General features: G+C 44.5%; 1 protein-coding gene across 1 annotated transcript in view; it reads right to left on the reverse strand.

Moving 5' to 3' along the window:
- The window catches only part of SVIL (supervillin), a 149,724-nt gene that overhangs the window by 34,670 nt on the left and 89,038 nt on the right, over window positions 1-26,016 (reverse strand). Inside the window, exons 14-20 of the mRNA XM_080810694.1 lie at window positions 24,097-24,340; window positions 22,893-23,466; window positions 21,869-22,094; window positions 14,668-14,797; window positions 10,917-10,964; window positions 10,295-10,372; window positions 1,084-1,231 (exon numbers count right to left, since the gene is read on the reverse strand). Coding sequence (XP_080666820.1) covers window positions 1,084-1,231; window positions 10,295-10,372; window positions 10,917-10,964; window positions 14,668-14,797; window positions 21,869-22,094; window positions 22,893-23,466; window positions 24,097-24,340 — 1,448 coding nt within the window. The remainder of the gene's footprint in view (window positions 1-1,083; window positions 1,232-10,294; window positions 10,373-10,916; window positions 10,965-14,667; window positions 14,798-21,868; window positions 22,095-22,892; window positions 23,467-24,096; window positions 24,341-26,016) is intronic.

The raw sequence follows: 26,016 nt of genomic DNA on the forward strand, positions 1-26,016 counted from the left end.
TCATAAATCTTTGAATACTGACTTCAAATCAGTTTTAAGAGCTCAGCGGCAAAGAAGTGACCGTCTGCAGGGAATCCTACTTCCTCAGGATGGCATACATCTTTTAAAAATCTATTAAAACCTCTCCGGAAATAGGGTTTTGTAAGCCAGCAAACTCTAGTTTGATGGAAAGGGACCTAGGAATTCCTCTAAAAAAGAGAAGATGCAAACTCCTTCTTCATTGACAAAGGCTTATTTGGGTTAACTGATTGCCAGGTGGCAAGAAAATGAAAATAATTTAAAAGCGATTATGGGAAAGGACTAAGATTTGTTAGAAGATTTGCAATTGCTTTTGAAACCTGTGCTCAGCTTCCAAATGGCTAAATTCTGGGTGCCTGGGTGGCTCAGTTTGTTAAGTGACTGCTTTCGGCTCAGGTCATGATCCTGGAGTCCCGGGATCAAGTTCCTCCTCAGGCTCCCTGCTCAGCGGGGTGCCTGCTTCTCCCTCGGACCTTCCCCCTTCTCATGCGCTCTCTCATTCTCTCTCTCTCAAATAAATAAATAAAATCTTTAAAAAAAAAAAAAAGCGCCAACTGGCTAAATTCTGAAATGTGACTAAATGAATTATACTTCTTACGTGAAGATGATGCCATTTAGGAAGAAAGGGTTTTCAGTAGGAAGAGCTCCCTAATCTACCCGCCAAAAAACATCTGTACAACTTCAATAAGAGTAAAAACTAAGGGGCGCCTGGGTGGCTCAGTGGGTTAAGCCACTGCCTTCGGCTCAGGTCATGATCTCAGGGTCCTGGGATCGAGCCCCGCATCGGGCTCTCTGCTCGGCGGGGAGCCTGCTTCCTCCTCTCTCTCTGCTTGCCTCTCTGCCTGCTTGTGCTGTCTCTCTCTCTGTCAAATAAACAAATAAAATCTTAAAAAAAAAAAAAAGAGTAAAAACTAAGAAAGACCATGGCTTGATTTTTTAAATTGGATTATCACAGGCCATTCTCCCTTCCATGGGCAACTGAGTTTGTGTGTCCCCCCACCTCCCACATGCACACGTGCATACACACACACACACACACACACACACACACACACAGACTCTGACCTTTTTTCACCATTCTGCCAGCCACTGTAAACTGGGTGGAGTCATTGGCTGCCCCTTTGCCTTTTGTCTTCCAGGCTTCTTCTCTCACAGAGATGAGATGCTTCCTCTCTTCGATAGTCATCTGGCTCTCTCGACTTTCTGTGACCCGCTGTTTACAAAGTGTGCCAGGGAGAAAAGAGGACAGGTAAATGACAGAGCTGTGAATTTCAGCATGTAGCATTTCGTGAGCCAAAGAGCAGGCAAACAAACAGGAGGGCTACACTGTCCAAAAAATGTCTTTAACTGTTCTAGCGGAAATAGGTGGGACGTCCTTACGCCCAGCTTGGGTGAGAGATCACCACCAGCAACACCAAAACTTTAGGTTAGAACTTTGATTTTTTTCTTTCCCACTTATTTGTTTGGACTACTGGACCACCAAAATGACACCTTGTAAAAATAAACAAAAATAGAGACTCTCTTCCAGGCCATCAATTTAAAAGTTACTCAATTGTACCGAGCTAGCTAAACTCCATTGATTAGGAAATTTTCATCCACCTGTTCTCACAAAAGACATGGTCAATCCAGAAAAATCTTACCCACTTCAGTTCACAAGGATCACGGTCAAGTATAAAAGAGAGAAAGCTGAGTAGGAATCAGGTATGCTACAAGAAGGTTTTCTGGAACTCAGCACGTTTCCGAGACAACTCTGGTAGGTGGGCAGTCAGGGAAGCAGGTCAGCCCCCAAAAGGGACTTCTGGGTCCCAATGTATCTGATCACAGAGGATGAATGATGCTATGGACATAACCTACATTCAGACCAACATTTCCACCTAAAAACTACTTTCAAAAGCTTCTAATTGGGGTTCTGGAGATACCTGCTTCTTCAGTTTCTAAGGCCTTGGTGAACTCATTTGGCCTGAGAAAAAAAGGCGTAGGGAACTGAGGGAGGCCGGGAGACATGAGGAAAGAGGACAGGACTGGGCTGAGGTGAGAGGAGGAGGAGCAAGAAGAGGCGGCAGAAAACTATGGAAAGAACCTAGATGTCCATCAACAGATGAATGGATAAAGAAGATGCGGTATATATATACACAATGGAATACTATGCAGCCATCAAAAGAAACGAAATCTTGCCATTTGCGACGACGTGGATGGAACTAGACGGTATTATGCTTAGCGAGATAAGTCAATCGGAGAAAGACAACTATCATATGATCTCCCCGGTATGAGAAAGTGGAGATGCAACGCGGGGTGTTTGGGGGGTAGGAAAAGAATAAATGAAACAAGATGGGATCGGGAAGGAGACAAACCATAAGAGACTCTTAATCTCACAAAACAAACTGAGGGTTGTTGGTGGGGAGGAGGGAGAGAGTGGTGGGGTTATGGACATTGGGGAGGGTATGTGCTATGGTGAGTGCTGTGAAGTGTGTAAACCTGGCGATTCACAGACCTGTACCCCTGGGATTAATAATACATTATATGTTAATAAAAAGTTGAAAAAAAAAAAAAAAAAGAAGAGGCAGCAGAGGGGAAGGAGTGTGCCAGGGACAGAGTGTGGATAACGGTGGCGGGTGACACCAGGGTGGGCGGTCCTCAATGCTGGTAGGACAGTTTGCTTTCCCTCATCCTCCATGCTGTCTCTCCTCTCACTACTGACCCCTCTCAGAGTTACTTGGAATTAGGGTCAAATTAGGCACAGATCGTGAGGGGAAAATGAAAGAGAAGAGCTTTTTAACTGGGGGGCCATTTTTTGTTTTGGTAAAATTTAAGATTTGCCAAGTGGCAGGGAGCACAGGACAGGGAGAGATGCAGGGGCAGGAGCTGTGGGAGCGAGTGTGGAGGAAGGAAGAGAGGAAAAGCCTCCCCCCAGAGCACGAGCTTCCCTCGCTCGCTCCGCTGTCCACTGTCTAGGTTGCCCCTGTGATAGGGGCTCCAACGCTGGTGTGGCCTCCTGGCTATGTGCTTCGGCTTGAACCTCAGCCCCTTCTCAGACCTGAGGTGCACCGTTCCTGCTGGGGCTTTGCTTTCAAACTGTGGATGACCTTGCCTTAACCTCTTTTGGCAGGTTCCCCAGCTCTTATTCTCTTGTTAGTTTTTCCTTGGATAAGCAACAAGGTCAAGGTGATCATAGACCTTCCACAGACTGAAGTCAGAAAACCACGAGAGCCCTGAGGATACTTCCCTTAACTGACCAACAGAAAAAACAAACAAACAGACAAAAAACAACTTCCAGATTCATTCAACAAGAAAGCAGAGATCAGCAAGGTTCATCCACAATGGAGGGTAATACAGGAGAGGGGTCTTTCCCCCGTTTCCAAGAGAGATGTGCATAAAACCATATCTGCACCGGGCACGTTCGGGTTAAGCGACGAACAAGGACTTCTCCCTCATCTAGTTCATGAATCCTTTACAGAATTCTTCTACAGAGCAATCACAGCTGGAATGGACTTCGAGATCTTTGGTGATTAAAGTAATTTAAGTAAAAACCCTTTTCCTGAAGAGACAGCGGGGGCTAGAAGGGGCATGGCTGGAGGGGAACGGACACAGCTGGAAATGGGCTGTGGACTGAATACTGCATCAAGGTTACATTTCCTCATCTTCATGTATTGTGAATACATTCACTGTATTGTGATGAGACCAAATGTCTGTGTGCCCCAAATTTCCTATGCTGAAACTTCATCCCCAGGGTGATGTAGCAGGAGGTGAGGCCTTTGGGAGGCATTCAGTCAGGAAGGTGGAGCCCTCCTGAAGAGGACTGACACCCTTATAAAGAACACCTCAGAGAGCTCCCGTGCCCCTCCTACCATGGGAGGACAGTCACCATGTGAGGCTGCAGTGAGGAGATTGTCCTCTACAAACAGCAAGTGGGCTCTCATCAGACATGGAACCCACTGGCACCCTGATCTTGAATTTCCGGCCTCCAGAACCGTGAGAAAGCAATTTTTATGGTTTATAAGTCCCTCAGTCTACGGTGTTCTATTAGGGAGCCCCAATTTTGTATATCATGTATGTATACATGAGACAGGAGGGGACAGGGTGGAGGGAAGAGGCGAGACGGGGCAGGGGTGGCGAGCAAATGCCAACAGTTGGTCGCTCTGGTAAAGGGAATATGAGAGAGCCCTATCACGGTGCCTTTTTTGTAAGTCTTAAATTTTATCAAAATACAATATTATCCCAAGGTTAAAAACCCTTTCCCTGCACTTTTCCACATATGGCTGGTGAGATGACCCTCATTCCAAGTAACCCTCCGAATCCAATACCCTTATTAAATAAACTCCAAGGCTGACTTGCCAGGAAGATCTCATCAAAATTCAAAAAGGATAATACGTTTTCTTTGAAAACGAAGTTTCAGGAGGGAATTTTAATCAAATCAATGTAGCACTTGGCTTAAAATATTCTGAAAAAACATACGAAGTGCCAAGAAAGTTTGCTCCTCCGAAGAGCCAGACATCATCATTCTGCTGAACTCGGGAGCACGTCTCCAAAGTCCTGGGTGCGGCGGCAGGGTGTGGTTCATGACTCAAAAAAATGGCATCCCCGAGTCCACAACTCCATTTCCCAAAGCAGTCAGATGCCCCTGGAGCTCCTGCAAGAACGTGGAAGCTACGAGCCCAGCAACGATACAGCTGTTAGAGGCTTTAAAGCTTCCAGTAGTTTGCCAGATCTTTGTCAAGGAGTATTTTTTTTAACTCCTCTCTCAATGATACTATTGAACATAAAACTTTTTGCCTCTCTTTCGTAACATGGCTACTTAGTGAATTTGGTTTAGGGCCCCTAATTACTCTGACTTCAGATGGCTCTATAATGGGGGTAAGAAATATACAGCTTATTAATCCACAGAGACAATTAATACAGTTTCTCACAAGCTATTAAATTTTTGAACTCAAAATGTGACAACAAGATACATATCTTTGTCTACTTTTTCTTTGGCTTTAAATTTTAGTATTGTCTTGTTTTTCCTTTCTAAGTTGTTCTTTCCTTGTTTAGAGAAGGACATATTATAGTAAGTATTGTGCCATTTTCCAGGCTCGTCTAGGTTTAGCTGGTGATGGTTTAGGATTGACTGGAATAGTAAGAGAGTTAGGGCAGAATGTGAATAGAAGCCCTACCCCGTCTGTCCTCCATTCTTTCAAATGCAGACCCCATGAATGTGGCAGAGAGATGAAAACAGCGAGGGGAGAGAATAACCATATGTGTGTGTGCATGCACGTGTCTGTGCATGTGTGTATGTGCACGCATGTGTGTGTGTGTGTGTGTGTGTGTGTGTGTAGAAGGCAGTGAAACAAGTGAAGTAGCTGGGGAAGAAGGCAGGTCTTAGGGACAGAGTCTTAATAGAACACAGTTTGAAATTAGGCAAAGGGTCAATCTGCAAGAATGTTTTCAGCTTACTGCACTGATACTGATGGGTTTGCCTCTGTACACCTACCAGGAATACACAACGTAAATCTTCCCACATGTTGCTGACACAAAGAGGTGATACAAGAAGAGAGAGCAAATCTAACATGTTCTACTAGGATTAGAACAAATTTAAACTGGAGGGCTTCATGAATAGAAAATACTGTGATCTGGCTTTTAAATTTTTATCTTATTCACATCTAGTTAGGCTAAAGAAATTATAAGAGCACAGATTAAGTAGTAAAAATAAAGTGACAAATCAGTACTGTTAGCTTTTTTGTGTATAAGAATTCTATGTACTGTTAAAGAATTGTGGCTTTGCACCACCACCCCCCACCCCGCAACCCCGCCAGTGATTTTAGTCCCTCATCAGTACACGCAGCCTTCAATGGCCTGAACAAAACATGGAGAAAGATCTCAACTAGGCTTAAACCTCAAACTAACCATGGTCTTGCTACTATCCACCAGCAGCTAAGATGAAGGGAGAGGAATCCAGGGAAATCTTGTTCTGGTGCAGTTGTGAGGCATGTGAGGAAGAAGGAAATGTGTGTTAAAGCCCAACAAAGAGACAAATGGTCCATTTAGACAGAATGTGTGTGCTGTTGTAATGCTCTGTTTTCTTTTCTGAGACTCTGCATAAGTGAACACAGATACCAGGACTGCAGGAGGTAAGGAGCCTCTGAGACACTGATGAACTCCAACTACAAAGGCTGGTACATAAAATGTTTATCTGGGAAAGCTGTCAAGATATAAAAATACAGAATTTTAGGGCTATTTTAATTTTGAAGCAATTAAATATAAACTACTTCTGGTGAGAGGCATTTTTCTTTAAACTTAAAAATGTATGGAGAGGTAGTCCATGTTCATGGATTGGAAGCTACAACATTGTCAAGATGCCAGTTCTTTCCAACTCTATCTACAGATCTGATGCAATTTCAACCAAAATCTCAGCAAGCTACTTTGGAGATATTGATGAACTAATTCTAAAGTTTATATGGAGAGGGGGAAAGACCCAGAATAGCCAATATAATATTGAAGGAGAAGAATGAAATTAGAGGACTGGCACTACCCGACTTTAAGACTTACTACAAAGCTATAATAATCAAGACAGTGTGGTATTACTGGGGAAAAAAACAGATCAATAGAACAATATAGAGAGCCCAGAAATACACTCATACAAATACGCTCAACTAACTTTGAAAGGTCCAGGGCAATACAGTGAACATCAGACAGTCTTTTCAACAAATGGTGCTGGAACAACTAGATACCCACTTGCCAAGGAAAAAAAAAAAAAAAAAAAGAATCTAGACAAGAATTTACACCTTCCCCTAAAAATTAACTCAAGATGGATCATAAGTCTAAATGTAAAATGCCAAACTAAAATTTATAGAAGATAGCATGGCAGAAAAATCTAGATTACCTTGAATGCAATATCTTTTTAGATACAACACTAATGAGAGAAAGAACCAATAAACTGAAATTCATTGAAATAAAAAAGCCTTTGTTCTATGAAAGCACTGTCAAGAGAATGAGAAGACAAGCCCCAGACTGAGAGAAAATATTTGCCAAAGACACATCTGAGAGAGAAATGTTATCCAAAATATATAAAGAACTCTTAAAACTCAACAATAAGAAAATAAACAACCAATTGAAAAATGGGCTAAGATCTGAATGGACATCTTACTGAAGAAGATGTATGTGTGGCAAACAATCACATGACCAGGTGGTCCACATCGTATGTCATTAGAGAATTGCAAATTCTGATAACAATGAGATTATCACTATACACCCATTAGAATAGCCAAAATCCAGAACACTGATAACACCAAATGCTAGTGAGGCTGTTCAACAACAGAAAGTCTTATCTTTTGCTGGCAGGAACGCAAACTTTGGTGCAGCCACTTCGCAAGACCGTTTGGCAGTTTCTTACAAAACTAAACATACCCTTACCATGGGGTCCAGAACTGTGCTGCTTGATCCCCAAATGAGTTGAAAATGTTTACACAAAAACCTGCATGTGGATATTACAGCAACTTTATGTATAACTGCTAAAACTTGGAAGCAACTGAGATGCCCTTCGGTAAGCAAATGGATAAATCAACTAATTGGAATGATACGGAGAAGATCAGCATGGCCCCTTGCACGAGAATGACATGCATATTCATGGAGTGTTCCATATTTTTAAAACAAATGCACACACACAAACAAACTGATATAACCAGAAAGAGAATATTATTCAGCACTAAAAAGAAAGACGCTATCAAAGCCATGAAAAGGCATGGAGGAACCTTAAAGGCACAGGACACAGTGAAAGAAGCTGATCTGAAAAGGCTACATGCTGCATGATCCCAACTCTACAACTTTCTGGAAAAAACAGATATTATGCCTCCCTCAGAAAGGACGAATACCCAACTTTTTTATCAACTTGGATGGGACTGGACGAGATTATGCTGAGTGAAATAAGTCAAGCAGAGAGAGTCAATTATCATATGGTTTCACTTACTTGTGGAGCATAAGGAATAACACAGAGGACATGGGGAGATGGAGAGGAGAAGGGAGTTGGGGGAAATTGGAGGGGGAGACAAACCATGAGAGACTGTGGACTCTGAGGAACAAACTGAGGGTTTTGGAGGGGAGGTGGTGGGGGTTGGGTGAGCCTGGTGGTGGGTATTAAGGAGGGCACGTACTGCATGGAGCACTGGGTGTGGTGCATAAACAACGAATCTTGGAACACTGAAAAAATAAAATTAAATTAAGAAAAAAAATTGCCAAGGATTCGAGGGAGGGAGGTATAAATAGATGGAGGGCAGGGGGTTTTTAGGGCAGTGAAACTAGTCTATATGATACTATAATGATGGATACGTGTCATCATATGTTTGTCAAAATCCAGAGAACATGCACCGGGAGGGAATCCAAGTGTAAACTATGGACACTGGGCTCTAATGATGTGTCAGTGCAGGTTCAGCATATTTAATAAATGCACCACTCTGGTGTGGGAAGTTGATGGTGGGGAAAGCTGTGTGTGTGTGTGTGTGTGTGTGTGTGTGTGTGTGTGTGTGCGCTGAGGGGGGCACAGAAGGTATATGGGAAATCTCTCTACTTTTGGCTCATGTTTGCTGTGAACCTAAAACTCCTTTAAAAAATAAAGTTGATTTAGGGGCGCCTGGGTGGCTCAGTGGGTTAAAGCCTCTGCCTTCAGCTCAGGTCATGATCTCAGGGTCCTGGGATCGAGTCCCACATCAGGCTCTCTGCTCAGCGAGGACCCTGCTTCCCCTCTCTCTCTGCCTGTCTCTCTGCCTACTGTGATCTTTCTCTCTCTCTCTGTCAAATAAATAAATAAAAATGTTAAAAAAAATAAAGTTGATTTTAAAAAGTGTGTATATATGTGTGTCTATATATAATAAATATAATTTGTTTTTAAAGAGTTCAATAATATATCTTTTCTTTTCAAGCTTAATATGACTTATTTAAAAGAACCCCCCTCCTTGCCCCAATCATAGAACAGCAGGTTTGCTCCAGATTTCATCCTGTTTTGGGGGGATGGACACTGCTGTCTGTGTGGGGCTGGGCTCTCACAGACCAGCATTCTTAACGTCAGAGGAACCCAGGAGTGAGGAAGAGGCCACCTTAGGGGGATTTCCACCGCGAAGATGAAAGATGAAGCAGGAGGGCCCAGCAGATACCTCGCTCGGACAGCACTCTGTCAATTTCATATCTGATATAAGGTCTCAGTGCCTCTTTGTCAAAGACCTGTTTTGTCACCACTCGTCCTAACGGAACACTATAGTCATGAAATTTTTAGTTAGAACACACCTTAGAGGTAAGAAAGCCCCAGTTCTGGGGCACCTAGGTGGCTCAGTCAGTTAAGCCTCTGCCTTCGGCTTCCGTCATGATCTCGGGGTCCTAGGATCGAGCCCCACATCAGGCTCTCTGCTCAGCAGGAATTCTGCTTCTCCCTCTGCCTCTGCCTGCCTCTCTGCCTACTTGTGATCTTTCTCTAATAAATAAATAAAATCTTAAAAAAAAAAAAAAAGAAGAAAAAGAAAAGAAATCCCAGTTCTGATGAGGAGACAAAGGCCCTCCGAGGGAAATGACTAGGTTAAGATCCTTAAGATGGAGGGAGGATAGAATCTGGGATTCACGACAGTGTGGATGCAGGCACTTCTCCCAGCCACTTTGACCCCAGGGACATTCCAAAGGGAATAAAAAACAGTCACTGGTACTCTGGGCTTTAACAGTGATCGTGTGTTTTGCACGAACAGAATGATTCCACCCAAGCCAGGTCTCCTTTCTGGGGTGGGGTTCAGAGGAGGTACAGTCGAGATGGAGTGAAAGGGGCAAGAGGGCTATGGTCTCTCATCTCAGTAAATCACTGCGAGGAGTTCCTGTCAGCCCAGGCTCTTCCCTGCTCTACCTTCCTCTCTGGCCCGTCCACGCCCACCTACCTCCGCCGCCTCTCCACGTGTTCCTTTGTCAAGCCTAGCAAGATCGCACTGTTCCCAACTGGGAGCAGAACTCTTCGGCATAGTCCTTGGGCTTCTCACTTACCTTGGACATTAAAAGGGGAAATTCTTCTCTTAAACTGGTTTCACAATTACAAGGTCAAAGAATGCCATCAAGTCTATCTACAAGTCTGACCCATGGATGTGATGTGTGTGACTAACTCTAATTATACAAGAACTGATATCTCTCTCTCTCTCTCTCTCTCTCACACACACACACACACACACACACACACACACTGAAATGCAGTGAAGGAGTTACATCCCCAAATGAAACAAGTTCTTCCCTACTGCTCAGAAATTGCAATGAGGCTTAAAATGCATAGGCTTTTCCTCACCTGATTAACAGATACAAAAGACAGGTGTTTATGGGCAGCAGGTATAGTAGGAGAATAAGTAGAAGCATATACAGGTTCCTATAGAGCAAAGCAAGAGGATTAGAGGTGAAAAGAGAAGGTTTATCAGAGCTGGGACGGGAGGAGTAGGGACAAAAATGAGGGTATCTCGACCAGGATGTTAATTTACTCATTGCAATTTCAGCTCTCTTTTCAAGACAGTCCCTTCTATTTGTTTGTTTTCTTAGAGGGCGAACGGAAACCCACACCAGCACAGTAAATACACCCGAGTCAGTTCTGTGCAGTAATTACATGAGTTAAAGACAAGATTACTGCAGTCTCTACGATATTCAGTTACAGAGAGAGGAACCCCGAAGTTCATTGACAGGTTCAGCATTTACCATAAAATCTCTTAAAGTCTTTAAGGTTTGTCATTATATGATTAAAAAAAAAAAATTAAAGAAACAGGATAGCTGTCTTCTCTGGATAGAGGTGGCATCTTGCCTGGGGGTAAGAAACCAAACAGCGAGGGCTTAAAAGGGAAACATCAGTGATGAAAATTGTACATGGCGAGGTCGAATTGTGGCTAGAATCTAGAGGACACCTACATTAGAGTCAGGCTTACCCAAAGCAGATTAGAAATGGCACTATCATCTGCAAATCCTCCTTCTTCCTACAGGTTAAAACAAACAGGAAACATTGCAGAGTGCTGGAAGAGTAGGTAGGGTTAGGGTGTCACAAGCATTCTCAAGGATTTGGTGCCTGGGCTCACTTGGACTCATGCACAAACATGCTCACACAGTCGGTGACACAAACACCAGGGAAACTCCTATCCCATCAGTGCGATGATAATCTTTCATTTGGAGATCATACCCTCAGCCTTTCTCTCCCTCCTCCCTTAGCTCTTTGAGGCGACTTCTTTCTCCTGAACTGTGATTTGGAATTTCAGTGTCAGCAGACAATTAGAACGTGAATGTGGCAGATTTAGCTTCATTGAATTTTCAAGAACATGCTTCGGAACATCACAGATCTTAGCTTGATTCACTGACCTCATACTACTGAGCACAGCTGGATTTTAACTCTACATCTGTGACTCAGACACAGAACTTGTAATGGCACGTTCTATAAAGGGACTTTATTTCCTGCAAAAAAGTCTGATATATTGGATGATTATCTTAAACTGTAGGGGAGTCACGACATACCTTGATGTCAAACATGCCAAAATGAGGTGGAAATTTTAAATAATCACTTGGTAAATAAATAAATAAATAAATGAATGAATGAATGAATGAATGCAATTGAGTGGTAACGCTCCCGCTTTGAAAACTTTGCTTCATTTTTCTCGCTCTTTGGATGGAACGAGTTAGCCTGGAGGGACCGGTCTATGGATCACGCTCAAGTGCACGCATTCCGGACAGTGTGGACCTGGCCACATCCACAAACCACATGGCTTTCCCATCTTCAGAACTAATTATACATGCTACAAAAGCAGAAGTGCTTAAGTCAGGTTAGCCCTGCCCTGGACTAAACCAAGCACAGGAGAAAGAAGACAGAAGGAAAGAAGAGCGACACAAGGGGAGAGGAAGGGAGAGAGAGAGGAGAGAGGAAGAACCCAAAATGGTTGTTGCGGGAAAGGAGAGAGTCCACTACACAAATGATTTGCGCTCTGAAGCTCCAGATCATCCATCCCGATGCGGGGGGTGGAATAAATCTGGAAAGTAGGGAACTGCTGTGAAGTGAGGTGTTCTCGGAAACACAACCAGTCTTTTCGTAGGGAATGGGAAGCTCTTAGTTCCCCAAATCTATTCATGGGCCAAGAGAGATTTTCTTCCCAGGGAGGATCCAGAACAGGATGCCAGTTAGAGCATCAGGAATTTGTATTGTCTGGGGACAAACTCTTTGACAGAAACAAGACCCTTACAGAGTTTTCAAGGAGTCATTCATTGGTTTCTAATGCGGCCACTAGACAATCTAAAATTACTTATGCCGCTCACATTTTATTTTTACTGGACAGCAAGGATTTTCATAGGGGCCATGGGCATGATTTATAGGGAGTCCCGTCTCTATTTCCTGCCTCCTCTGCATTTCCCCAGGCTGCAGCTCATGGAGTTGTGCTTACAACATACAAAAGCTGGAGGAGGACGGACGGGAAAATGTCTGGCTACCACAGTTCTGTGCCTTTGATGAATTCACAAACTGTGCTGAAAGTGAAGCCCTGACTGTATAACCAGCTCTCTTCTTCTCTTGGTGAAAAAGATGGAAGGTTCTAGAACTTGCTCCCCTTAGCAGAGCTCTCCATCAGCAAGTCTAGATCCAGCCCAGGCAGCCAGATCCCATCTGCATGCACCACATGGCATGAATGTCTTTCTTTCTCCGGGCAGCATTCAGACACCCAGGAGCAGAGGCGTCTCTCGAGCACCCTTCGGCTGTTGGGGGACCGCCTGAAGACAGATTAGGTTTAAGGCACCTCACATCTGAGCCCAGCGAAGGTGTGACTGAAATATATTGCCAGCCCTTGGGATGAAAAGAAGCCGAGGGCTTATCAGGCGCCATGTGAAAACCACTTGACCTCAACAGAACCTGAGATTTCCCAATGTCTGTTACAAAAGCCCAAAATAGATCGGCTTATTTTAACTTCAAAGAGCTTACTGTCTCCGGCCCTGGCGAACTAGGTCACTGAGGAGGAGGATGAAGAGGAGAAGAGAAGGAGGAGGAGGAAGAGTGTGTTCAAGATGGCTGCGGCATCTGCAATGTCCAGGAGCACAGAGACACGTCTGCACACTTGGGCCCGGGCACGCTTAGAGCCCTGGTGCTCCTGTGGGCTGCGCTCTCCCCCACGGGCAACGACAGTCACCACCTCAGCCCCCCCGCCTTCTGAAAAACTAAGTGGGACGCAGTTCAGATCTCATCCTCTACTCACAGCTCAAATGATCCCCCCCACCTTCTAAGGGGTAGGGCGCCTATCCCCTTCACTATTCCCGAGGAGCCCAGCTGCCTTTCTGCATGAGAGCTGTATCTGAATTTTCACCAGCCCCATATAGGGCCTGTCAGCTCCTATGGCTTCTCTGCATCTTCCAAAATGACCAACAAGAAGTGAGTGTTAAAGTTATTGTTGAACCGATGATTTCAAGACCTTTTTAAATAAAGTGTGTGGGCAACAGGGATACATCGAGGGACCCCGGTTTTTGTTTTTTTCCACTTCAAGATCTCATTCTTGAAATCCAGATTTTGCCCAAATGCTTTTAAGTCAGCTATATTAGAGAACTTTACAAATGGCTGAAATGATGTTTTCAGTCATTATCTTTAATATCTTATATGTCTCAAACAAGAAAATTCAAATTGTTGTTTCAATTCAACCTAAGAGGACTCACAAGGACCATATCAAATAGCACCAGAATTCCCGCCTTAGCATCCTACACGGGCACCTCCCTTCCATGGAAGTTTCTGAATGGCTACCGGCCACATTCACAGTTTCTCTCTTCCATAGACACTAAGTTGTTTTAGGACTAAAAGAGGTACAGGGGATCATCCTGGTGGAACTGTTGTTTTTTTGGGGGGTTTTTTGTTTGTTTCTGTTTGAAGACTTTTGATCGTAGAATTTGGCCAGTGGACGTGGGACAGGCGGCCGCCTTGTCCCCAGCCAGGACATGCATTTGCAAGCGTAGGGCCAAGCGACAGGAAACTCACCATCAGCTCTGAGAGTGCGCCCTCACTGGTCCAAAGCTGGTCGTCATCACATTAGTAATTTAACGACTTGTCAGTATTGAAACACTTGCCAATATCGATCACAGAGTATTATTTGTTTTTTTGTTTTTGTTTTTTTTTATTACCTGATTTTAATTTGTAATGAATTTTGCTATACATTCTCAACAAGAGGCACACCTGGCTCCTTGTAAAACACGCTCACAATAATAAGTAATAAGAAAATAAGTACTCGCTGACCACACATATGTCCTTGTTTTGTATGTTTCAGTTTTTAAATCTCAGCACAGGACATTCAAGATCGCATTGTATACGCATCTTATAAACGGCTTGTGGTCAACTAAAGATTGCTATTCTATAAAGGTTTTAATAACACTGTAATGCCAAAATGACTTTGCTTTGGAAGGTTTTAAACTGAAGTGAAAGTACATACTTCAAAATGTAGGAACTTGCTTGCTTCACGCACTACGTACACAGTGCTGTTCACACTTTGATAGCATCTCAAGGCTCGACCTTTTGATCAGTTTCAACTGCTGTGAGGCAGATGTGCAGTGTGTACCCGAGGCAAGACAGCGCTTCCCAGAGTGGGCATTAGTTAGGGCATGCTTGCCTAGCTGATACACTTCCAAGCATGATGTTAGTTGAATGCTTTTTCTGAACACGGAGAACATTACCTTCTTCTTGAGGGACTGTTCCGTTTCTTGTATTTGCAGGCTGCTGGTGACAGATGCCTTGCCATACTCCTGCTTTCTGATGAGTCTGTTTTTCCAATCTTCTTCCCCACTCTTCTTCAACAGCGCTAACCTGGGGGGAAAACAGGCCAACCAAAAGGGGTTCAGCACTAAACTCTACCTTGTAACAGAAGCATAGTTTGGGTAAGTTAGTCTTTGGCCAAAACATGACCATAGCTACCTACTTTCAATCTTTTTGAGTTTCATTTATTCTGAACAAAGTCCTGTCTGGAAAATTAATACAAGCATCCCCTTTTCTAAGATGTCCCTTCCCCCAAATCTTAGCATCAACATTCCACCAGAGGAATTAGCTTTGTTTTTTTCTTGCCCTTGGGCTGAGAACAAGTTGATGAAGGTAAACCATCCCCAGAGAAAAATGTTTTCTAGTGACCCCTTCTGCTCACTTTGTGGAATAACATTTAACAGCTACAGCTGGATGGACAGTACTCCTTTGCAGAAAATTTAGCAGAAATGGCTTTAAAAACTTAAAGCTATAAAGAACTAACAGTCACTTCATATCTTTCAAGAAAAGGCAAAAGAAGATGTTTAAGATTTTCGTCTCTCTGTACTCTAAGCCCTGTTCTTTTCCTCTAAAGGTACTTGGTCTCTCCAATCTATCTTAATACGGAAATTATTCTCTACAAACCTGTTTTAAATGTTTTAAAATGACTCCAACTTTCCTCCTGGGGAAAGCTACATACAAAAAAAGAATCTAATTAATTGGGGTTTTTTACCTAACCTACTTTAGCTCAACTCTGATGTGACCTGGTACCAAGCTGCCTGGATGCTACAGCCTGGGAAAAGGCTGTTTCCGTGAGCATAAGGTTTCTCCAGCTTGCTCTCCTATGATGAATGAATCTGTCTCAGGCACTGAAGTTGGCCAGATGTAGGAAAGATGAAAGGAAAAAAAGTGATCACTAAACTCATTTCAGCTGCTGTTCAAACAACGTAAAGATTGGGGGGAAAAGACTTTAGACTGTCCCCCGCCATTCTTCTCTGCTGAGCCTGCTGGGTGGGGTCTTTTGAACATCCTAGTGCATGTCCATAAATGGCATACTTGAAAGCAGCATATCAGCTCTAGCCTGGCCATGAACTCTGGCCCAGTAGCCTGGCATCCTTTCCTTATTGGTCATTCTGGGAACTGGACTCAATGGTCTCTTAGGTCCCTTCTACTCAACTTCCTGACTCCACTAATGAAAGTTTTTCTATGCAAATAAGAAAAACAAATTTTGCAGTACTTAAATAAGAATCTACTTCCATCTAAAAATTTGTACATAATCATACCTTGTCTATTCATTCAAAGAATGGAAAGTAAGCACAAAGAAAAGGAATCCCCTAAAAGGGCAGGAGCTTCAAGCTCTGGACCTATCCCTTTCTCTTCCTTTTTCCTTTCCGCTATGTGACAGCACATAAGACCTCACATGACCATTCTATAAAATTGATACAATGCCACCTTATTGTGATTTACAATAAGAAATTTGTTCTTGGATTTCATCACCCTTCCGGGCCTAGAGCTACTAAACCCCTTGAAATTTCCTAAGTGATGAGAATGACAGAGGTGTCTTTATATTAATCAGGTGACCTTAGGGAAGCCCTTAAGGATGGGGACTGGTTGCCAGGAGAACAAATCATGTGGTATGTGATTAGAGGAGTGGGACTTACAGTCCCATTCCCTGACTTCTGCAGAGGGCAGAGTGGCTGGTGGTCCAATCAATCACCAATGGCCAATGATCCAATCAACCATGCCTATGGAATGAGGTCTCCATAAATACCCAAAAGGACGGGGCTCAGAGAGGATTGGAAGCTCCATGCCCTTTCTCTATACCTTACCCTATGCATCTCTTCCACCCAGCTATTCCTGTGTTATAACCTTCTATAAGAAGGTTGAGATCTAGTAAGGATGCTCTAGTAAATCAAACCCAAGGAGGGGGTCACTGGAATCTCCAATCTGTAGCCTATAGGGTCAAAAGTCCAGGAGACAACCTGAACCTTCCTCTAGCATCTGATGTGTCGGTGTGTGTTAGGGGGCATCCTTATGGAACAGAGCCCTTAACGTGTGGGATCTGAAGCCATCTCTGAGTCGACAGTATCAGAATTTGCTGAATTGCAGGACTCCCAGCTGGGGTCAGAGACACGCTTGGTGGTGGAGGAAAATAACCCACGTTGGCAATTAGAGTCAAAATCCTAAGACAGGCCCCATTTGGCTGAAGGTTCCATTTAGCCCTGCATTCTATAGTCTGTGATGTTTGACAGTACTCTGCATGCTACCAGGGCCAGTTCATGTACTTGAAAATAAATGCTCAGTGCCTTCAGGTGTTTTCATCAGACTACACAATGATTTCTCCTTTCTCTAATTATTCTGAATGAATCAGTTTTATGCTAATAGAAAAAATAACCAAATAAAATCAGATCATGAAAAAACAACTAATATTTGCATAGAGCTTTCAAAGTATCTATGTACTTGGACAGAGTATTTCCACTTATCTACAAGTGAGATTTTAAGAAAGTGAGCATGCCGGTATTTTTACACCCGAATGAAGAAGTACTTCCAACGTGCCATCTCATGAGAGACTTTCATCTCCCCGATATTCTCCTTGCAAACTGGTCTCAGGGCCGGCTTCTGTCTCTTACTTCCCCTTTGACACAGATGGTAGTTCTTCATCTTGACCATCTACCTTTTTAATTGGATTTGATCCCAAGTGAGCTGAGAGAATCTAAAAAGTCAAATTCATCCCCATGAGCTGGGCTTATGGGAAATCCTGTGCTATAGTCTTTGAGGACATTCTTGAAACAAAGCTCCCGGGTGTCTAGAGCAATGAAAACATAATCCAAATAACCATACGATTTCCTTGATGGCTGCCCCGAGTGCACGTAAACCTGACTTAGAAAAAACAAACTGTGGACTCTACAATCACTTTATGGCCCACCTCATGCTCTACTGGTTCCAAAGAAACTGGAGATTATTCCTGATGCGACAGACAAGGCATGAGTGCACACACAGGCGAAGGATTTCATTGACCGAGGTCACACTGCGTGTCAGGTGGCGGCGGGGGGTGGGGGGGCAGGGAGATGCCGTCCCCAGGGAGGGGTGCCCTGCCTCCCAGAGCATGGCTTGTCTGTCTCCATTAGTGCGTTAGCTGACCAGACCCATTTGTGCCCGAATGTTTTAGAGACTGCATAGTACTCTGGGTTTCTTATAATGTTGGCTTTTTTCTCCCCTGTGATGGCCTTCAAAGAATTCCTCCATTCCCCAAGCCTGAAATCTTGCTTCTGGATGTGTTGGCAGGGTCTCATCAGGCACTTCCAAGGACTACAGGGTCAGCAGAATCACGTGGAACCCAACCGGTATTTTAACTTAGGCCACACAGTACTTGGACCCTGCCCTGGCTCACCGAGTGCCAATGACGGCTAACTTACGAATAACATGCGCTGAAACTTACATGCATTATGGATTTCCTACTTGGTGATCCGCAGGCCGGGAAGGGCAGGAGACCTTTCCAAACCCTCCTCCTGTGATTCCACGACCCGCTGGTGGGGGCCGAGGAGCGAAAGGTCTGCTCCCACACACGACATAAATTACTGCCTATGCAATTCAAACAACTGTCAGCGCTTTTAACATCCGCCAAGTCCAAGCGCTATTTGCAGGGCTGTGATGCTGACAGCCTGGGCATCTGCTTGGTCTGAGGCAGGGAGCCCTGTGAGTGGCACTGGGTTAGCCTATTAACCCCAAGGCCTGGCTGGGGGCCACAGGCGCTGTGTGCTTCCAAGGCCGCCCGGGGAAATGTCTGCCTCTCTCGCCAAGGCCCACACTTTCTCAGCAGGGAATGCTGGCTTGACAGGCCTGTGTTCAGCCCAGTCTAAGAGGCCAGCCTGATTAGAACAGGTTTTGCAGGCTCCCTGCCGTTGGGGCTGGGTCAAATGTGGGACAGGCAAACCATGTGCCCCTAATCTTAAGTATGGTTTTTTTTTTCTTCCTCCTTTGAATCACCGGCACCCTACAGATTTCAGATAGGACAGACCAGCACAAATCAGTACTCCTATCAGATCTTGGTCTTGGTTGGTTTGCAGGCTGCTGGAGTGAGCTCCTGTGTCTTTTAAATGAGGACACATCAAGGATCAGAGAAGACTCCTGGGGCCCAAATTCTTACGTAAATCTGGGGGCCCTCTGGTGGCTGAAATCTTGAAATCTTGAGCAAGAGCCTCCAGTCCCTGTGGGGGGAGCACGGACACAGTCTGGTAGGGTTGGGGGGGGAAGCAGGGGGATGGGGGGGTAGAACACAGGGGCCAGAGAGGGCCTCTGCAGGGTGGACTGCTAGGCTGGTGAGGGCTGAGGGGCACATTCTTTGCCACTCTGGGAGTTCACGGAAGCCCTCACACTCCACCAGTTTCCCAGTGAGAGGATGGCTTTGTTGCCCTGTTTAGGAATCTTCTCCTGAATCCGAAAGCACAGCTACAGTTGCTTTGGTAACTGTGGATAAGGTTCCTAATAGCCTAGTATGCTCCTAAAGAGGTCTCAAGGGTCTTACCCCTAAAGAACACACAATTTATTTGACTTAGAATAAGAAGTACCCGAACAGGGCCAATTTAAACCCAAATCATTTAGGCAGTTATGAAATAGTTGATTTTACTAATCCAGTGCAAAAAGCCAATGGGTAGCCTGAGTGGTGTTAGTTATGGTTCAGACTTGACATTGCGGACATTAGAAAAGAGGAAGAAAGAAAAGGAGCCTTTAGGGACATCTCCTTGAATGGCCAGCTTCCCCCAAAAGAGGAGCATACTGATGCTTTCCTGTGATTTCTTAGTTAGACTCTTAATTACACTCTTACACTCTTCCAAGTCCCAGTTATCAGAGTACAAAATGGGGACAGCATTGCCTCCCTGTAAGGGCTGCCTTCAGTACTAAGTGAGGTGGTCCATAAGAAATTCCAAGGTCAGGTGTCCAGGGACCCCTGGTGTCCTTCAGAATGAAGGACTCAATAGGCCCACCTCCCAAGCAGGAAACAGATGGATGCACGAGGCTGAGGAAGCGAAAGCTGCAGTTTTCTAAAAACAATGAAGGAAATCTGCTAAGTCCAGTCTCCACCTCTTACTGAGAGTCAGATGTGAACGTGGAATTGGAAATAAGCCATGCAAAGAACACATGAATTGAGAAAATCCATTCAGGAGGAGGGTGAATATTTTTCCCACCGCCGTCTCGCTGACATTTCAGTCCTCCGTTCAGTTTCCTAGTTGGAACACAGGTGAGCAGCTAACCCAGCAGTGTGAGCATACGACAATCTCACCCCAGCTACCCAGGGGAGGTCGGAGGCCAGCCCCTGGGGTCGGTCCCATCGCCCCCGTTGGGCCTTAGTGGCCCTTGGAACCAAACTCCTCCTTTGGTGAAAGGGAGCAGTCAGAAGTTAAAGTTTGAAAGTTCCATGTGATATGTTACCTCACAAAAGAAAAAAAAAAAGGCCAAATAATATACAAAGAGCATTCTTATTTTAAATAGGTCAAGCTTCATTCTTTCTTTCTGAACAGAAGGGAGGGATCAGAGCCCTGCTTCAGGAAAAACCACCACAGATGGACTGTAAAGATAACACAGTTTGCATTTTCAGCAAAGTACAAATAAAAATACTATCAACATAAGGGGGGAAAGATCACTGGCGATATATTTTCTAAGAGAAGTATCTCTCATCCTTTATTAGCAGTTAAGCTCGTCATAAATTACGCTAATAGAAAATATACCAAATTTACCATAAACAGGCAGGTAAACCAAGAATTACTGCACAGTGGAGAGACACAAAATTTCTTCGAAAGTCCAAAATCCCAACAGACAGATTATGCCCAAAGATGGGGAGTCTCCTTTAAGAGCCTGTGAAAGAAGGGGGCATACTGGTATCTTTCACTGGAATTTTACCCCAGGAATATTTTCCGATGTATGAAACACCTGAACTTGTGTGTAAGTGGTATTTGTCATTAATTCCCTTAAATGATGTCTCTTCCTTCTCATCCAACCAATTATGAGGAGTAGGATCTCTGGGATCAAACTCTCCCTGGGCCAGGTTTTGGTGGAGGAGGAATTCACACCAGCACAGGCCAGTGTCTCTGATTCAAGACCTCACTCCCATTTAGCTGATGGGGTATTATCTTCCCCTTCATCTAAGCCCCAGTCCGGCAGTCTCATTTACTGTGAATTTGAAACAAGTGAAGGCAAAAGTAAGTAAGATTTAACAACCTTACTAATTTGTCAGTTGAGAAAGTCCCCATCTATCTAACCTTTTAAAGCATGAGGCTCAAAAAACTTGGGCTTGAAAAGCAGAATGAGGAATTTTGATCATGGTTTGATATATAGTCTCAGGCAGTGCAAAATCCAGAAAAATCAGAGTGGCCGCTGTCTGGCAGAGGAAGAAAGCTTCCGAATGGCGGGAGGTGCAAAGGAAGGGTGCCAGTGGGCAGAGCGGATGGCGGACACAGCTGTGCTGGTCACCCTGGAAAAGCATCTAGTCTTTTTATCGCTATGACATCTTTTGCTGTTTAATTCCACAGTGGCTAAAGGCTAACAAGGAAAACACAGCCTGAAATATTTAGCCCTGGTTCCTTGACCCTGTCCCATTTAAATATACCCTCTCAATCCTCCATTCGTTTTTTGGAAGTGAGGTTACAGTGTTACTGGATATTCCAATGTAATCTTTCACAGCTATTACCTGATATAAAACTTCTAAACCCAGTTCACAAGAGTCCTCCATTTCCCTTTCTGTAGGATAAATAAAACTTAGATTCTAATCCCAAAGATGTCTGTCCCAAATACGGATTTATCCTCATTCCGTCTACATAGACTTTACATAGACGGTCATGAAGGCTTAAGTGCATCCAATTTGAAGCCACATGTTTGATGGGGAAAGAGTCAAGATCATTGCTCCCATCATGGGACAGTGCAAGAATTTCATAGGAAAAAGAGAACACAGAACCCCAAACAAATAAGTAAGCACAAGTCAGCAGCCGTTGGCACCCATACCTGAGTCCAAAACTGGCACTCCTCCAGCGTCACCGCCCCCTGTGTGCTCATGACGTCATCTCTGCCCATCGCTCGGAGCTTTTCCTACCAGCGACGTGTAAGCTCCACCCCCAGGAGAATTACTCTGACATCATTCAATCACTTTACCTCTCTTTAATGGACATGGTTTTGCCAGCTGAATCGAGGATGCCCTCCACCGCGGGCACTTTGATCTCTCCGGCAGCAAACATCGCACACGGACTCCTGGAGTATTTCTCCTGCCCTGGTTCTGCAGGATCTTGCTGCCTCCAGGACACGGGGGCTGCGGTGGGGGCCACAGTCTTCCCGGCAGCCGGACCCGTCTGCTCAGAAGAGGGCTCCCCGAACTCCGCCGCTGGGAAGAGAGGAGCCACGTCAGCATTCCCTCCTCCAGGCAGACATTCCTCCAGCTATCTACCCCCAGCAGCCCCACACGTGGAGTGCGATCTGGAGGCGTGAGGGGTGTCACCCAATCCGCATGGATTCACGCCAATCTGTAGCACGCCTCCTCTGAGAGGAAACTAATCTGCCCGGGAGGTTACTGCACACAGCACATGGTTTTAGGACAACTGGTCTTTTCCTGTGTGCAAGACACAAGAAGAGAGCTTTCACTACACACTACGGAATGCTTCTCCTCCTCCAAAACAATCCTTTTTACATTGCCAGTGGCCGGAATCACATGCTAAAACCACCAACGTAACTTACACGCGATCATTTTCTATAAAGGCAGAAGGAGAATGAAAGCCCCAAGTAGCGGAGCTTACCAGTCTGCGTACCAGGACCGTGGAAGGAGTCTGGAAATCCACAGTCCTGGGTTCAAGTCCTCATTCCCTGTGCTTAACACAGCCCTTTGGGGTCACCAACTCACAAAAGGGGCCAACAGGGCTAGCATTTCACAAGACTTATGTGAGTGAATCCTCGTGTGAGAGAGCTCCGGCATTCCTATTGTTGGAAACTGATCAATCCACTGAACAGGTCAGATTCAAGGGGAAGAGAAGTCTGGAGAAGAGTGGGAGTCACTTGTGATTTGTAATCGGTACGAGTTATAAACTGTCCTCCTACTTTAATTAAAAATAATCACAGACACACACAACCAATCAAGCCAATACCAAAAACCCAGGTGGTTTCTAAAACTTCCGGAGCAGTAACCTACCTCTTAGTGAAAACTTCCTTCTTGGGACATTCTCCATGTCGACCTTCTCTTCAAAGGGCTGCCTGTCCTTCAAGTCTGGGCTCCCCTGTGCGAGGCTTTTACCCACGGAGAACTCCTTCAGTTCGTCACCAAGGTGGGCAATGGGAGGATGGCCGAGTTCCAGGCTGCCCTTTCTCGGAACGGCATATTTGGGTTCCTTATGGCTGTCTCCTTCCCAGACTCTGTTAAAGGTAGGGCAGGACAGCTCTGCTTCCTCGAAGGACCCGTACTTTTTACCACTATCTCCAACTGTCAAAACTCTCTTGCTTTCGGCCTCTCCAAACTCTCTCAACGTTCCTCTGCTCCCACTCCTCTCTGCTGAAGGCTGCCAGGCTTGGGACTTCAGGATACTTCTAGCCGGAGAATCTGAATTTTCTATCGAAGAAGGAAACTTATAGTCAGTGGCACTCGTGTTGTCGTCCACAGACAGCTTCGTCCGAAGATCCCCCGCGTACATCGGCGTGACCATAGATGCCACAGTGGACACAGAGGTGTTAACAGTCGGTGAGAAAGGAATGAGCTTTCCACTTTGCACCTGGAAGGACATAGTTAAAGTGCAAAAAAGCGGATTCAAAAACACTATATGAATCTCAGTTTAGGGACTGACATAGAATGAACGACTACATTGGGGGCAGTTTCACGGCTTGTCTTAGCAGGAAGATGTATTTTCTTTTTTTTTTTTTAATATTTTATTTATTTATTTGACAGAGAGAGAGAGATCACAAGCAGGCAGAGAGGCAGGCAGAGAGAGAGGGAGGAAGCAGGCTCCCTGCTAAGCAGAGAGCCTGATGTGGGGCTCGATCCCAGGACCCTGAGATCATGACCTGAGACAAAGGCAGAGGCTTTAACCCACTGAGCCACCCAGGCGCCCCAGGAAGATGTATTTTCCTAATCAAAATTAATCATTAATCAAAATCATCTGGGTGAAAAGCAGATTTCTCATCCTATTCTTTTCTCCATAAAGGATTCACTCCAGATGATTTTAGCAAGCAAATCATGAAAAGAAAAGGTACTCGGCGTGGCTATCTTTCTGAGGAAAGAAGTTATTACCAGACTCCCGACAGGTAATACAGTTTATCAACTTAATTCCATCTAGGAGCCAACACCGCAATCCTGTATTTTAAGAACATACCCACATGCTGGATTAGATTTACAGTGTACCCACCTGTTCTACCTCCCCGAGCGTGACCGGCTGAGTCTGATAGCGGGCGTTCATTCTCCTCTGTCTCATGTCTATTCTGTTTCGGGTAGAAATAGCTTTTGAGACTGGCTGAGACAATTTGTTAAACAAGGCCAACTTCTCTGCTAAGCTTAGAGTGGAGGAGTCAGGTTCACCTTGTTCAGCAGAATCTTTGCCCTCATTTGCCTGGTCTCTGGCTAAAGCTTTGTGGTGAGCAGATGCCTGTAATCTGAAAGGGATAAACATTTAAAAAAAAAAAAATCAGTGACACAGATCAATACCAACAAAAAGCCCACTGCTAAATTTTGAATATTAACGCTCTTCCAAGCGTCACTTAATTTTGAAAAGGACTGATTTCTCCCTACAGAAGTGGAAGACAGGTGTACGCACTGTTTAGCTATTAACAAGCCCTCAAACAGCAGAGGCTGTTACCAATGTCATGAAGGCAGAACTTTAAATTATTTCTAAAAAGTGAATTTCCTCTTTAAGAGACTGAAGTCAGCTTGGATATACCTTATCTTAGAAAGACGGTTTATCAGTGGTATCAACAACAAGTAAGGCTAGAAGAGAATCCCAAGGCATTATCTATGGCATGTCTAGACATTATCTAAATATGTGGTTCGGGGGTGCCTTGGTGGTTCAGTCGGCTGAGCATCCGACTCTTGGTTTCGGCTCAGGTCATGACCTCAGGATGGTGAGATCGAGCCCCATGTCAGGATCCGCACTCAGCCCAGAGTCTGCCTGAGACTCTCTTTCTCCGTCTCCCTCTGCCTCCTCCCCTCTACACTGTTCTCTCTCTCCCTCTCAAATAATTAAATAAATCTTTTTAAAAAAATAAACATGTAGTTCAGAGGTATTCTTTTCTTTTTATAGGACTAGGAAATAATCCAGTCATTCTGTCAATAATATATCTGGAACAAGGAGTTTCGACTTTCACTTGCTAAACACAAATAGATCGATTTTAAAGATTCCTTCCCTCCTTCAGTGCAGCATTTTCTCTCATAGCTTCCTACCAGTTTTCTGAAAGGTACAGAGATCTGTAACTCCCAGCACTTGAAAAAGGACATTTCAGGTGCTGCAAAATCCCTCCAGCTTCTGGGTGGGGGAGAAGGCCTCCTATTGTCTGGTCGCGGTGGACCTTGGAAGGTGTATGACAACGTAGATTGAGGCCACTGGCAAATCCAGTTCTCAAACCCAGCAGACAGCATATTCTGTCTGAACACCAGTGAATACCAGTTCACAAGTTGCCCCAGACTAAAGAGCAGTAGACCCCTGCCTCTGGGTGGGGCCAGACCTATTTCTGCACTGCCGTCTGACTTCTTTTAATCTTATTTTTGGCCCTTGTATTTTGGTCCCTCACAGCAAAACAGGGGACACCTATGTGCCATAAGGTCATACTTTCAAAACACAATTCAAAGCTTAGTAGTAAAACATCTAAGCTCAGACTCCATAGATGATTATTGTCTCTGTACATTAGAAAGAGATACAGTCGTTTCTAGCGTGTATTCATGACCACAAGTGTTTACAAAAACCAGGGTATTACTAGAATTTCAACATTCATGTCGAGTCCTCATTTTTCTATTAACCTTTATTAAATGCTAGTAATTTAGACGGAGGATGAAATTTCTTAGAGAAGACCGTGATTATGAAAAACAGAAACAAAACAAATGGATGAGTGAGTTAGTGTGATCCTAGTTCCAATACATGATGTAAGCAGGGAGATGAAAGGTTTCTTCATGCAGGTCTACAGGAAGTTAGCAGCGACTCGCACTACGACAAAACAAAATGGCGCCCATCCCCAAAGGCAACTCCTTGCATTGACTCATTTCTCAAACACATGAAAGACATTCAGGATAATGAGATGCATCTGCTGTCTAGGACCTTTGGCCTGAGGGCCGCATGCAG

The sequence above is a fragment of the Martes martes genome, assembly GCF_963455335.1.
Source record: "Martes martes genome assembly, chromosome: 8".
NCBI lineage: Eukaryota > Metazoa > Chordata > Mammalia > Carnivora > Mustelidae > Martes > Martes martes.